A 16,736-nucleotide genomic window follows, 5' to 3' on the forward strand; every position below is an offset into this window, starting at 1 on the left:
TCAATTACCAGCAGCTTTACCTTGCTTCTTGTCTTCACTTTTGATTTGCTCTTCTGTTTTCTTTTCAATTTCTTCTTATTTAAAATTTTCTTATTCCTAAATATTAAAAGAAAAATGGGAAAAAAATATGAATGTTCATATTAGGACATGCAAAGCTATCAAAAATGGGTATTTCCAAAGTAGACATTTGGATCTTTTTCTTGCAAACTTTCTTTATGTGAAACAATATACTTTACATACACATATAAGATACTAACATATAAAGTAGCTATTGAGAAGATAACACGGGGCAGCTAAGCAATATACAATATATATTAAATGATAATAAAAATTTGAATTCTGCAAAAACATACATAAACTTAAAACATTAAAAAGGCATCAAATGAAGTGTTTTATACTTTATCCATAGTGGGATGTTTACAAATATCAGTGATGTTTCCAAGAAAAAAAATCTGCTCTTTTTGGTAGTGAGGGCTATGGTGCAAAGGGACTTAAGAGCCACTTTTTACTAAACTACTATAGGAAAATCCCCAGCTCATATACTTTATGTCTCCAGCAGCCAGTCTGGATACATTCATTATCACATAGTCCTAAGACCAAATTATTCTTTAAGCAAGAAGAAGCCCCTGAATAACTTTTGAGAAACAGAAAAAAATATGTGATAAAGAATAAGAATTATGGTGCAAGAAACAAGAAGCAAGGAAAACATTTTATTTTCATTTCACTTAATATGTTTTATGTTCACCATGCTGAGATGCAAAGTAGTAAAGACACAAAATGAAAAAGACAGTTCTTGTCCCCAAGGAGCTCAGAGACTTGAATGGAAAGCACAGTTTAGTGATCTAACAAGAGGATACTACTGCTGTAATAAAGAAAAAAGGATGAAGTCGGGGGGAAGAGGGAATGGGGGGAGAGCGAAGGGGAGGAGGTTGTTCCAGATGCTGAAGGGGTCAAGTCCTTAAGATTTGGTAACTAATTTAGTAACAGCAGTGACAAAAGAGAAAAATTTTAAGCCTAGGTCACCTGGAGGTAGACAATGTCACTCTTAAAAATAGAGAAGTTAGAAGGAAGAGTTAGCCTGCTGGAAAAAAAGTAATGGGTTTGATTTTGAAGATGTTTAACTTCAAAATACCAAAATGTCAACAAATAGACAAGAGTAACAAGCAGATGAAAATGTTATCCTTGACATTTCCTTCAGTTTCACTCTTGAAATCAAAATAATCACAAAATCTGGTCAATTATATCTCATAAACAGTTCTTGAATCTGTCCACACCATCTTTACTGCTGCAATGCTAATAAGCTAGGTTACCACCACCTCTTACCTGGACCACTGCAAAAGCTTAACTCATTTCTGCACATCCATACCCTTCAATCCATTCTTCACATAGGAACCTAACTCAACTTTTAAAGACACAAACCTGAGTGGATAATTCCCCAGCTTAAAAATCAGTATCTTCTCAATTCTCTTAAGATAAAGTCCAAAAGCACCGACATCATTTAAAAGATCCTCTTCCAATAACTGACATCCATCAGTCTCTCCTGCCTCATTTTGCATTCTTTTCCACCTGATTCATCATACTCCAGCAAGAAGGATATTCTTTCAGTTGTCTGAACCTGTTAAGCTTCATCACAACTTTCACAAAGGTTTTCCCTCTTCCTGAAATTCTCTACCACGTCTTCTCCTGCTAACCACTACTTATCTTCGAGGTCTCAGCATAAGTGTCACTTAAGTCTAACTCCCCACACTGGATGAGTTTCCGTAATATACACTCTCCTTCATCGTATATTTATGTTTCATTGTACAGCCAATAACTGTAATTATGTATGGAACTGTTTAATGTATTGCTTCCTCGCCAAGCTAAAAGCTCCAATAGTGCAGGGGCCCTGTCTTTCTTGTTCACTACTCTAGCCTCTGTCCAGAAAAGTTCCTGGGATATAGTACTCAACAAGTATTTTAAGAGAAAGAGAAAGTATAAGAGAAAGAGTGAGGAAGGGGAGATATGAGGAAGTTGAGAGCTACAGCTACATGCCTTACTCAGAGATTAAAATAAGGTATCTACATCTATGGTATCGACACATGAGTGCATTTAAAGCATCTCTAGCCAGAAAGGCCCACTAAGGAGTTATCCTTGGAATTATTTTGCACAGACTTTAGTACAAAGGAGGTCATGGAAACTATGTATGTGGATGAGATTTCCACAAGATAGTATGCCATAAAAGTAAAGAGAAAGAGAAAGATTAACAGTGCCAAATGCTAAACATAAATACATATACCTGCTTATAGAATCTACTCAACTACTAGCATTGTGAGGGCATGACGAATGTCTATTTCAACTGTGTACTTTCAGCACCTGCATCAATGTGAAGCATCACGGATGGTCAATAAATATCAGATGAACAAATAAATAAATAAAACACAATAAGTATTCTTCATACTAGTTAGGAAACCAACTTTCCTTTATAATAAAGATTACCTGAGTGAAATCAGGTATTTGAGCAACAGGAATACATAACTACTAAGAGGTTAGCCCCTTCTATATAACTTATAAAAGCATCAAAATTTATTCCAAACCAATTTTCAGAGAAGTAGAATATATAAATCCAAATTCAGATAGATTTCCTAAAGACAAGTTATAACTGACTCAAATTTTCCCAATTAGAGACCAATGTTTGTGTCTGTTTTATCTAATGGAACTTCTTTAAACTTCAAATGACTTTACGTACATTTCTAAAATACTTCTTTCTATGCATGATGGCATTTAATTGGTTGTAACAATTCTTATGAATCTGAACCCATCAATTCTTAAGTACAGGCCATCCAAGAACTAGCTATTCCCAAATTAATTATAAATTACTTTTTTTGTTGTTGTTGTTGTTGATTTGGTTTGCAGAGGTAGAGGTAGAGGTTTTCTAAAAGAGCCAGTAATAAGTTGAAAATTATATAAACAAAATTTGTATTCAACATTGGAAAATTTAAAAATGCCATTTGCTAGTAATATAACACACCATTATATCTCTATATTTGAGAACTAAGCTTAAACCTTTCACGATATCTGAGGATGGGAATATAAAAGAGAAACTCTAAAAACCAGTCTTACACATTAACAATTTACCTTCGAATTTCTGATGATTTAGGGCTTTATATTCTAAATCAATCGAAGCTTAACGAAGAATGTCTGGAATTGGTCCTGTAAGACTTTCAGTCTTCTCACAAAAATAACTTCATATCCATGAGATTTGAAAGAATTGTGGTTGACAATAAAAGGAAAAGGCTATTAACATGCCTTAAATATTTATCTTAAAATATTTACTTTAAAAATTCCAAAAATATTTTCTTAAGAGCTACACTGTTTAAGAAAAACCAAATACTTCTGCAATATAAGAACAAATCAATTTTGCAAATTGTTCAGTGATATAGATCAATAGTTTCTCTATCAGCTTATTACTGAGTATACTTTATACCAAAAATGTAGTCATAATTTTAAAACCTCTTTCACTCAAATCTGCTTCATTTGCAAAATAAAGAGATGAAGGAGACTGAGGTTCCTTGTAAATCCTCTAAAATGCTAAGATTTTAATAAATCCAAATTTACAGAACTTCTGGAATAAAATGGTTTCAATCTTTTGCTTAATTTCTCTTAGTAATAAGAAATAAAAAATTCCTGAGCCTGTGATGTAAAGCAGGAATAGGGAAATTTTTTCTTCAAAGGGCCACACAGCAAATATTTTACACTTTGTGAGTCACAAGATCTCTGTTGCAACTACTCAATGGTTACAGCACGAAAGCAGCCATCGGCAGCACATAAAGAGAGGAGTGTGCATATATTACAATAAAACTTCCAAATTTCACATAATGCTCACAAAACATTCTCTTCCTTTTTTATTTTCTTTTCAACCTTTTAAAAATGTAAAAACCACTTTTAGTTCACAGGCTACATAAAAACAAGAATTGGGCCTCATTGGTCTGTGGGTCTTTGTTTGCTCGCCCCAGATCTGGGGCATATTTTGATAAACAGGCCCATATCAGAAAGGAAAAAAATGCTTTATAGCTATGAGTATGCAACACAGATAAAACTATTCAAAACATCACTATGCTTATAAAAATAAGCACTCCTAAAATTATCTGCCTTTTCTTTTTATAAAGATAAACTTCTGACTTCCACTTCCCTAAAGTAAGTGATTAGATAGGAGGCAGGCCAATGTGCCTGCTTCAAAGACCAGACTAACCAACGTAAGGAAGCTGTGGAAGCAATGAGGACTAAAAGAACAAAAAATCCAGAGGTGGAAGAGCACTTCCAAGGCAGCTGAGACCACTGGCTTGTTCTTCCATGGGGGTAATTGCAGAGTTTGGGCATGAGTAAGGACTGAGCTTGGCTTAAGCAGAGGAACTCTAATAAAGGAAACAAGAGACTAGTAGTGCATGTGGGCTGAAATGACAGACTGGAATCTAGAAAAGCTCCAGATACATAGACAGCTTTCCCAGTGGTATATCTCCTCAGAAATGTAACTGGAACACTGAAGGATGATAGAGAGGCTGGGTCAAGGCTGGGCGCGGTGGCTCACACCTGTAATACCAGCACTTTGAGAAGCTGAGGCGGGCAGATTACTTGAGGTCAGGAGTTCGAGACCAGCTTGGCCAACATGGTGAAACCCCGTCTCTACTAAAAATGCAAAAAATTAGCTGGGTATGGTGGTGCACGCCTGCAATCCCAGCAACTCGGGAGGCGGAGGCAGGAGAATCGCTTGAACCTGGAAGGCAGAGGTTGTGATGAGCCAAGAGCCAAGATCGCGCCACTGCACTCCAGCCTGCGCTAGAGAGCAAGACTCCATCTCAAAAAAAAAAAAAAAAAAAAAAAAAAAGAGGCTGGGTCAAAAGGGAAGAGAAAACTTCCATAAGAAGACAGAATCCTAGTAGAGGGAGGGAGCGGTCTATGTAATCCCTCACTGGATTGAGATAATCAAACTCCTCATTCTATCTGTCTGACACAGCAAAGAGCACATCTCTCTAGGAGAAAACACATGATCTGAAAGAAAATCATGTTCATTCATACACAGTGTTAGTCTAGTTTGGGGACACTAAGTAAACACATTAAGGGACATCAAAAGAAGCAAAATATGTGGCAGACACATAATCAAGAGAAAACCAGAAAATTAGTCAGACTCACAGAAAACCCAGATATTAACGTTAGGAGGCAAGTACCTGAGATGCAGAGATTAACAATATGTGTAAAATAATGCAATTGGCAATTTTCAACATAATTTATAAAAAAAGAACCAAGTGGACATTCTGAAACTGAAAAATAAACATCTGAAATTAAGAACTTCTCATATGATTTTAAAAGCAGAGTAAGTTACAGAAAAACAGGTTTCACAGACTTGCAAACAGGCCAAAAATAAATAAACAAACAAATAAATAAATAAATAAATAACAGAATTCAATCACGGAAACAAAAATGGGATGAACAAAACGAGACATGTGGGACAAAGTCAGATGGTCTCATATTCATATAATTGGAATCCCAGAAAGAGAGAAAAAAGAATGGAACAAAAGCAATATATGACAAGATAATTACTGACAATTTCCCAAAAGTGAAGAAAGAAATCAACTGAGAGATTCAAGAAACTCAGGGAACTTTAAGCAGGAAAATCCAAAGAAAAGCATACCTAGGCACAGCATGGTCATATTGCTAAAAGCAAAGCATAAAGAGAAAATCTTTAAAGCAGCCAGAGAAGAGATACGCTTAAAGGAACAATAAAATTGATAGTTTCCATTCTTTGTGTTGAAAAGTGCTGGGGGGGTGGGGAGGGGGAGGTGGTAGAGTGGAGGGATGGGGGTTACAGGTGGGGGAAAGTAACCTGGAATCATGTAACCTTTAAGAATGTATCTTTTAAGAATGAAGACAAAAATAAAGATGTTTTTAGATCCATGAAAGCTGATATAATTCACATAAAGGATTCTAAAAGTATCCTGTAAGAATGAAGACAAAAATAAAGATGTTTTTAGATCCATGAAAGCTGACATAATTCACTGTCAAGAGACCAATACTACAAGAAATACTGAAGGAAAGTCTTCCTTTAATAACTGTAATATCATAATTTTAAATGAAAGGATACATGCTAAAAGGACAGAAAAAGATGTATCTCAAGCACACTCTCCAGTGTCCCAAAAAAAGTTGAAGTGGCTATTTTAATATTTGACAAAGTAATTTTTAAGGCAACAGTATTAAAAGAAATGAAAAGAGCATTTCTAAATGGCAAAAGGGTCAAATCATTAGGAAATCATAACACTCCTAAATTTGAATGCATCCAGTAACACAGCTTCAAAATATATAAAGTAAAATTGACAGAAGTAAAATGGGAAAATACAAATCCACAATTGAAAGAGTAAGTTCTAACATACCTCTCTGTAATTGATAGAACAAGTAGAGACCAAAACAGCACTGACATAGAAAAACTTGAAAACATGATTAATTGGCCAGGCGCGGTGGCTCATGCCTGTAATCCCAGCACTTTGGGAGGCCAAGGCAGGTGGATCATGAGGTCAGGTGTTCGAGACCAGCCTCACCAACATGGTGAAATACCGTCTCTACTAAAAATACAAAAATTAGCTGGGCGTGGTGGCACGCACCTGTAATCCCAGCTACTCAGGAGGCTGAGGCAGGAGAATCGCTTGAACCCGAGAGGTGGCGGTTGCAGTGCGCGGAGATCACACCACTGTCCTCCAGCCTGGGCGACAGAGCGAGACTCCGTCTCAAAACAAACAAACAAACAAACAAACCATGATTAATCAACCTGACCTAATTGGCATACATACAGAAACATATCCAACAACAATAGAATACATATTCTTTTCAAGTGCATATAGAACATTTACCAAAATAGATAATATGCTGGACCACAGACCAAGTCTAAACAAATTTCCAAGGACTGAATGATAAGGTAATTCTCTGGTCATGGAAAAATTAAATGAGAAATTAAAAAAAAACAAACAACTAAGAAATTCCCAAATGTTTAGCAATCAAAAAAACAAGACTTCTAAATAAACTATGGGTCAAAGAACTAGTCACAATGGAAATCAGAAAATATTTTCCATAAAATGAAAATGAAATTTGACATAACAAAATTGGTAGAATGCTGCTAACGCAGTACTTCCACAAAATGCATCGCCTTTTGCATACACATAAATGCATATACTGAAAAAAAAACACTGAAAGTAAATTATCTAGACTTACAACTCAAGAAGCTAGAAAGAAAACCACAAATTAAATGCAAAATATGTAGTAGAAAGGAAATAAAAATAAGAGTAGATACCAATGAAATGGAAAGCAGACATTCAATAGAGGTCATCAAGGAGCCAAAAATTGGTTCTCTGAAAAGATTAGCATGCATAACAAAAAGACAAAAAATAAATGCTATTGAAGATGTGGAGAAAGTAGAACTCTACACTGTTGATGGGAATGTGAATTAGTACAACCATTGTGGAAAACAGAATGGAGGCTCCTGAAAAAACTAAAAGCAGAACTACCATATGATCCAACAATTCCACTACTGGGTGTATATCCAAAGGAAAAAAATCCGTATGTTGAAAAGATTCAGAACTCCCATGTTCACTGCTACACTATTCACAATAGCCAAGACGTGGAATCAACCTACGCTTCCATGAGCAGATGAATGGATAAAGAAAATGTGATATATATACACAATGAAATACCATTTAGTGATTAAAAAAGAGTAAAATTCTGTCATTTGCAGCAACGTGGATGAGCCTGGAGGACATTATCTTAAGTTAAAGAAGCCAGGCAAAGAAAGATGAATATGGCATGTTTTTACTCATATGTGGAAGCTAAAAAAGTTGATCTCATAAAAGTAGAAAGTAGAAGAGTTGTTGAAGAGTAGCCAGGGGTTGGCTAATGGATGCAAAATCAGAGCTAGAAAGTAGGAGTAAGTTTGAGTGTTATATAGCACCACAGGGTGACTATCATAAACAACAATGTATTATACAACTTCAAACAGCTAGAAGAGAGGATTTTGAATGGTCTCATGACAAAGAAATGATAAAATGATAAATGTCTGAGGTGATAAATATGCTAATTTTCCTGATTTGATCATTACACATTGTAAACATGTATCAAAATATCATATTATACCCCATGTATAAGTACAATTATTTGTGAATTAAATATATAGCAAATATATTAAAATAAAATGAAATAAATATAATAAACCTAGAGCAAAAATGGTCAGGAAAAGAGTAAAAGCACAAATTACCAATACGAGAAATAAGAAAGGAGACATCACTACAGATGCTGCCCATAAATTTGACAAATAAAATGGATAAATTCCTCGAAAAAATGTAACTTCTCAACATTAAACAAGGGAAAAAAATGTAATATCTGAATAGTCTTCTATATATTGAAAAAAAACTGGATCCCTAATCAAAATCTATCCACAAACAAAACTCTAGACTCGGATAGCTTTGTTGGTGAATTCTTCCAAATACTTTAAAAATTCACTGGTAGTTCTTTCAAACATTATCAATGTTAGACTCTTTTAGACAATATAAAAAGAAGAAACATTTCCCAACTCATAAGACAAGCATAACTCTGATACCAAAATTTGAAGAGAACATTTCAAAATACAAAAATTTCAGACCAATATCTCCTATGAACATAGAAGCAAAAATACTGCACAGCCAAAAAGTAGAAACAACCCAAATGCTCACCAACTAATGAATGTATAAAGTGTAGCACTTCCATATAAGAGAATGTTGTTTACCCATAAAAAAAGAATGAAGTACTGACTCATGCTACAACATGGATGAACCTTGAAAACATTATGCTAAGTGAAAGAAACAATGGCAACAAAAGGTCATAAATTGTATAATTCCATTTATATGTAATGTCTAGGTAGGCAAATTCATAAAAACAGGAAGTAGTAGTTGCCAAAAACTGATAGAAAGGAGAATAGAAACTGACTGCTAATAGCTTTGGGATTTATGGAAAGACAAAAATGTTTAGTTGTATGACTTTGTGAATATACTGGAAACCAATAAGTTGTATAAAAGGGTGAATTTATGGTATGTGTATTACCCCTTTTATTTTTTAAAAAAGAGCCATTTACCTACAAATAATTTTGTCTAACAACATGTGGAAAGAATAAATACATAATCAACATAATTCAATATAATAACAGAACAAAAGAAACAAAACATATGATCACTTCAATAGAAACAGAAAAAGTATTTTTAAAACTCAACAACCACTAGTGATGAAACTCCTTGGTGAACCAGGAACAGATTTTACTTAATCTAATACAGATTATCTATAAAAAACCTACTTTTAACAGTGTATTCAACTATACTGAATGTTGAAAAATTAAGTATTTCCACTTAAGCATAGGAGGAAAATGCAAGGATTTGTACTATCACCACTTCTGTTAACACAATATTGAAGGTCAGTAAGTGATGCAAATGAAATAAAAGTCATAATGGTTAAAAATTAAAAGTAAAGCATTTTTTATTTGTAGATAATTATATTTATAGAAAATACAAAATAATCCACAAATAAAGAATTAACAAGGGAATTATCAAGGTCACTGGATACAAGACCAACTTTTAAAAATCAATCTATGAAGCACCTTATGTAAACTGAAGCTTTTTCATAGAAGCCAGACTCATTCTGTGTAATTAATGTAATGATACTCCTATCATGTTCAAGCATCAATGAATAAATTAGGGAGGAATAGTTATCTCATTACTAAGTAGAAAACTTTTATTTACTTAACCTAGCCGGCTAATTAGTAATAAGAAAGAGATTTTAACAGTTCAACTTGATTTAGAGGAGAGATGAAAACAGATTTCTTATATATAGCTTCAGTCTCTTGATCTTATTTGGAAGTCTTCACATGGGGGGAGGACTATAAATAAAGCTACCTTGGCAATGGGCAGAGCAGCAGAAGGAAAAAGAAAAGAGGGTAGGGGAATATGGAAGGGAGCATAAGTGAGGGGAAGAGAACTCTCTGAAAAGCTGTGGCTATAGACCCTGCCTCAAGCATATTTGTACTCTTAAGTAAACATAGCCTAGGTAGGCCAGGGAAACTCAAGCCTTGAAGCAATTGTAAAACTGTAACACTTTCTAATGATATCATGAATACAATCTATTCATCCCAGACCTCAGAGAACAACAAGAGGAATGACAGCAAGCAAATAACTAAGAACACAGAGATACAAGGCACTCTGAGTGAGAACAGCAGAACTAGGCAACAGAAAGACACCTATATAGACTTCAGATGGTGGGATTTTCAGAAAGATTGCAACAAGAACATGTGTATCAAATTTAAAGAAATAAAAGACTATCATTAAAATATCTGCAGGGAATGGGGAACAACCAAGCACATTTGAAAAAAAATCAAACTAGACATGAAAAATAACCGACACTGCAGACTCCATAGGTGGATTTAAGTGTACAGGACACAGCTGAATAGAAAATGTAAGATCCAGAAAGATCAGAAAAAAAATCTGGAATTCTTCACAGAAACATAAAAAGGCTAAAAATATGTCCCCGAGACCTTTTCAAATCTGAAACTTCCTCCTTCCCCCATCCCAAAAGAGACAGCTCTTACTCTATCCAAATATGCACTTTCTCTCATACACCAGATCCCATTTCATTCACCATCCTTGAGATTTTGCTCAACCATACATCCCTCTCTTTGTTTACCCTTTATGCCTTTTTTTCTGTGGTTTCTAACCTTAGAGGCCTACTGTCATTCTCCAATTCAAAAGGGGAAAAAAGTTTAAGTAATCTTCTATCCCTCTTCATCACTAAATTTCTTGAAGAAAAAAATGGTCCTGGCCTGGGCAACATAGCAAGACCCCATCTCTATTAAAAAAAAAAAATTAGCCAGGCACTGTGGCATGTGCCTGTAGTCCCAGCTACTCAGATGGCTGAGGTGGGAAGATCGCTTTGGTCCAGGAGTTAGAGGCTGCACTGAGCTATGGTCATGCCACTGCACCCCAGCCTGGATGACAAAGTGAGACCCTGTCTCAAAAAAACAAAAAACAAAAAACAAAAAACTTCATTGTATTGAACTTTTTTAACACCTTACTATCAAACTCATGCAAGTCTATGAGACTTCTCAATACCACAAACTTTCTAGTAGCCAATTCAACTGCCCATCTTCAGTCTTTATCCTTCACATTCTCCTACATACGATAACTACCAAACAGTGCCTACTTCTTTACATCCCTGTCCCCTGTCCCGCCAGCTTCTAGAACCTCTACTTTAGTGTTCCTTCTACCTCTGATGGTGGTTCCTTCTCAGTCTTCTTTACTGGCTCCTTTTTCTTCCTCTTCCTGTCCCTTAAGTCTTTACTACATATATCACTTCTAATGTGAGCTATCTGCTCATGTTCTATATTCACTTCTATACTGGTTAGTTACAAACCTTGTTCAATAAGCTATAACAACCCTAAACAATAATAGCTATTGGAGTTACTGAACATCATTAGACTGCTGGTCTAGAGCCAGTTAAGTTCTCTATCAAGGTACATCTACCATAAAAATCTAGAACCTTTCCAGCTACTTCAAAATCCCTCCCCTACCCATCAACTCAGAGCAGAGAATCTAACCATCTATTTAACCAATAAAATAGAGACACCATTACAAATGTACTCCCTTTGCTTTTCTTCCACCCACCTTGAAATGATCTCTAACCCAGGGCCTTAATCTATTAATTATTCCCATTCTCTCTCTCTTTTTTACTATCCTTGCCCTTTTCCTTCAGCCTGCTATGTCAAGATAGGTTAAGAGTACAGAATTTAGAAACAAATGACTTGGGTTCAAATACAAGCCCTGTCATTTACCAGCACTGTGATCTTGGCATTACTTTAACTTCTCTGTGCCTCAGTTCTCTCATCCATACAATAGGGTGAAAACAGTACCTCTCCCACTGGATGATGTCACACTTAGAATTATGCCTGGTATTTAGTAAGTGCTAAACACATTTTTATTATTATTCCCATGCCAAATTCAAATGTCTACCTTGGTTTGGGTTTCCCCAGAAGCAGACGTCAATTCAAGAATTCAAGTGCAGTAGTTATTCTGAGAGGTGATCCCAGGAAAAACACCAGTAGGGAAAACAAAAGTAAAACAGGGAAAAGAAGGAAGTCAAGAAAGGACATATTATGAAGCCAGTTACCCTGATGGGGAACTAGGGCCTGAACCAGTGGAGAACTCTGGTAGACAGCAGAAAACATGGCTCAGTTATCCTAAATGCAGGTGAGACAAAGGTATTTATCTACCAACTCCCCATCCATCACTGGTGGAAAGTTTTTCTGAAGGCATTAACTCTCTGGCGCGTGTGAGTTGCCCTGCACACAGGCCAAGTGTGTTTCTTTTCAGGCAGATAGTCATAGATGTTTGCAGAAGACAGTATGCAAATGGATGCCAAAGGGATATGGCTAGGACACTAAGAACATCTCCTACAGGTTATCTAATCCAAAAGATTAATTATTTGTCTCCTTCCTTAAGCTACTGCCTTCCTTCTTTCCCTTTAAACATTATTAACCACTATTTCTAAATACTCCCATGTCCAGCCTCACTTTCCCACTGAAATGTGACTTCTCCCTGCCTCCTGAAAAAAGGAGGTGAAGTGAGTGGGTGTTGGCTCATTACAATTTCTTATTGCCAACCTCAAGAACCTATCTCAGACTTCGGTTTCACCGGCCTAAAGGAAAAGAGGCAGTTTGTGAGTGACAGTATGTTCACGAGGAGACTTTGAATATACTGAACATAATGTATCTGAACAGGACTGAGAGAATCCTAGCAGTAGACTTTTCAAAATACAGGCTAGAGCTTAAGAAAAGAGGTTTTACCTAAAAACCACAGACTAGGAAGTCAAATGCATATCTGAAATCATAAGCCTGAGACAACCAAAGAAGAAAATTCAGAGAGAAGAATCCCAAGAATGGACTCTTGAGAAACTAGCTCTTCCTCCCTTTCTATCTAGATGAAAGTCATTATTATATTTGCACTTGAGATCTAGTCACCTGCTAAATATATCATTAAATCCACTTTATTCCATCTATTCCCATTATCTTTTCTCAGCATTTATTTTCACTTGTCAGAGTTACTGCAACTGCCTCTTTAAAGGTAGCCCTGCTTTGCAGATCTGCTCCTTTTCATTCATCCTCTGTAACACTACTAGAGATTATCTTTATAAATTGAAAGTTTAACTCTACCATTACATTGCCTAAAAACCTATGATTGGCTGGGCGCAGTGGCTCACGCCTGTAATCTCAGTACTTTGGGAGGTTGAGGCGGGCAAATCACGAGGTCAAGAGATGAAGACCATCCTGGCCAAGATGGTGAAATCCCATCTCTACTAAAAATACAAAAATTAGCTGGGCGTGGTGGTGGGTGCCTGTAGTCCCAGCTATGTAGAAGGCTGAGGCAGAAGAATCTCTTGAACTCAGGAGGTGGAGGTTGCAGTAAGCCAAGATCGCCCCACTGCACTCCAGCCTGGCAACGGAGTGAGACTCCGTCTCAAAAAAACAAACAAAAAAAGAAAACAAACAAAAAATACCCTATGATTGTTCCATACTATTTTCAAATAAAGCAATACAGGGAACATAATAACCTAGTCCTAACATATCTTTCTAGCCATATCTCCTACCTCCTCATTTTTATCCACCCTGCTACCTACATTGTAGTTATTTCCAACATTTCTGTTTTGCACTTCTTTGATTCCCTGAATTCACAATGTAGCTCCAGCAACGATTACCACCTACTCAGGGGTCAGCAAACTATAGTCTACATGCCAAAAACAGCTTCCTGTCTATCTTTGTAAATAAAGTTATATCGGAACACAGCCATGCTTATCCATTTATATATATTGTCTGTGGTTGCTTTCAAACTAAAGAACAGAGCTGCATAGTTGCAACAGAGACTCTATGGCCCATAAAGTCTAAGTTATTTACTATCTGGTCACATAAATATGTCATATATATGATTATAGACACATATGATATCAAACAGTATCATATATATATAATTGGATTCCCAGAAGGAAATAAGAAATTGAGTCTGAAATAATATTTGAGGAAATAAAGGCCAAAATTTGCAAGTTAAATAAAAATTGACATCACACAGATCTAACAAACTGAATGGATACCAAGCAGGATACACACACACAGAGACACAGACGTGTGTGCGTGCACATGCATACACACACATACACACACCATATTTAGGTACAATACAGTCAAGCTGCTAAAAATCAATAAAAGGGAAAATCTTTTTTAAAAGCCAGATAAGAGAGTTCTGTTTCCAGTACATTGGCATAAACCCCAAAACAGCCTGTTTTCCCCACTGTTTACAACTACTTTGGGCAAAATTTTTAAAAAGACAAAAAAAGTACTTCAGGACTCTGAAAAACAAATAAAAGCAAATTCTGGAGGGGAGTCAAAACTTGGAAAAGTGATTCACAGAAGAGTAAATTTCCCAGTTTGGTTGTTTTTCTCCTTTCACTAACAGCTTTGCCTGAAGGCCAGGAAGAGATCACTGCATTACAGGGCTACAACTCAAAAGTTAAAATTCCAAGTTAAAACTCTTTCTGGCCAGAGGAACTGAGAAAAGAAACTGATATGATGGAAAATGTGTAAGAAGTCCTGAAAAAGAGAGACACAGAAAGGGATCCCCTAAACAACAAAAAACACAACATCCTCCAGAGAATTATAATAAACCCTAGAGTTTACAAAACATAACATTAACCATGTCCAAGATACAATCCCAAATTCTCACAATGCAAAACACAAGAAAAATGTGAACAACTTCAAGGGAAGAGACAATCAAAAGATGCCAACCCTAAGACGATGCACATGTTGTAATTATCCAACAATGACTGGAAGGCAACCACTATAAATATGCTACATTGAGGAAAGACAAGGACAACTGAATAGAATGGAAAGAGGTTCTCGGCAGGGAAAGAGAAGTTTTTGTTGTTGTTGTTGTTGTTGTTGTTTTTTTCTAAAGAACCAAATGTAAATGTTAAAAGTGAAATAAACAATACATAAAAAGTTCACTGGTTGGACTCAATAAGAAAATGGAGATGGGAGAAAAGAGTCTGCGAACCTGAATGTGTATCAGTAAAAATAACCTCATCTGAAAAACGGAGAAAAAAAATTGATAGGAGACTGAACAGTTAGAGGCCTGTGAAACAATCTCAAAAGTTTTATCATAATTGCCACTAAAATTTTGTAAGGTCAGAAGAAAGACACAATGGTAGAAAACATTCTAAACTTAGTGAAAGCCAAAAATTTACCGATTTGAGAAGCTCAGTACTCTTTAAAGAGGATAAACTTAAAGAAAATGACTAGATACACATCAAATTAAGCTGCTGAAAGCCAAAAACAAAGAAAAAATTTTTGAAAGCAGCTAGAAAAAAATTACACACCACATAGAGGGGAATAAGGTTTACATTACAAAGATTTTTCACCAGAAATCAGAGAAGTGAAAAGACAGCTAAATGGCCTCATTAAGGTGCTCAAGGAAGCAAGCATCTACTCGGAATTATATATCCACCTAAAATATCCTTTAGGAATGAAAGTAAAATAAATACATTCTCAAAGAAAAACAAAGAGAATGTATCCCCAGCAGACTGATCTGCTAGAAAAGCTAAGAACATTAGGCTGAAAGGAAATGCTGCATCTTCAGGAATGAAGAAAGAGCAATAGAAACAATAAATATATGGGAAAACACAAAATACTAGATTTTTCCTCTAAGTTCTATAAAGTACACATGACTGTCGACAACAAAAACTATAACATTGTTTGGTGATGTTTGCCAAGTATAGTATGCATGACAACTATAACATAAAGGTCTCTGGGGGAGGCGAGAATAAAAGGATCTGTATGGTTGCAAGGTTTCTGTGTTTTAAGTGAATTAGTATAATAACCCTAAGTAGCCTGTAAAAAGTTAGGTATGCATACTGTAATCCCTAGGGCATAAAAAAAGTAAATACAAAGAGATATCGCTGAAAAGACCAACAGAGCAACTAAAATGAAATACTCCCAATAATCCCAAAAAATAATCCCAAAGAAGGCAGAAAAGGAGGAAGAAAGGAACAAAAAAAGAGAAACAGAAGACAATAAAGTGGCAGACCTATCACTGTTAATATGGTAAATATGTCAATAATTAATCATATTAAATATTAATAATCTAAACACTCCAATTGAAAGGCAAAGATTGACAGTGGATTTCTTTTTTTAAGGGCAAGGTTCTATACTAGTTGCCTAAGAGGAGAAACTTTAAATATAAAAACATAAACATCCAAACAACACTTATCATCCAACTTTAACTGACATTTATAGAACTTCATGTCCAAAGATGACCGAACACATTCTTTTCAAGTGTGTATAATACAATCACCAAGACAGAACATATCCTGGGCAATAAAACAAATCTCAATAAATGTTAAAGATCAAAATCATACAAGGTTTATATTAGAAAGCAATAACAATAATATATTAATATGTAAGAAAGCACCATATCTGAAAGTTATAATAATTTTAAACAATAAATTGGAAAATAATTTGAACTAAATGACAAATATATAGCAGTCAAAATTTGTGGGATGTAACTAAAGCACAGCCCAGATAAAAATGCATAGCTTTAAATACTTATATTGGAAGAAAAATTTAAAATCAATGGCCTAGGATTCCACCTTAAGAAATTAGAACA

The 16,736-nt window shown here is 35.5% G+C and overlaps 1 protein-coding gene across 20 annotated transcripts in view; it reads right to left on the bottom strand.

Moving 5' to 3' along the window:
* The window catches only part of MYCBP2 (MYC binding protein 2), a 283,201-nt gene that overhangs the window by 252,721 nt on the left and 13,744 nt on the right, over nucleotides 1-16,736 (bottom strand). For all 20 annotated transcript variants that reach the window (XM_055360105.2, XM_055360102.2, XM_055360098.2 and 17 more), the window contains exon 2: nucleotides 21-96. In XM_055360105.2, coding sequence (XP_055216080.2) covers nucleotides 21-96 — 76 coding nt within the window. The remainder of the gene's footprint in view (nucleotides 1-20; nucleotides 97-16,736) is intronic.

Source organism: Gorilla gorilla, chromosome 14, assembly GCF_029281585.2.
Source record: "Gorilla gorilla gorilla isolate KB3781 chromosome 14, NHGRI_mGorGor1-v2.1_pri, whole genome shotgun sequence".
In the NCBI taxonomy this organism is placed as follows: Eukaryota; Metazoa; Chordata; class Mammalia; order Primates; family Hominidae; genus Gorilla; species Gorilla gorilla.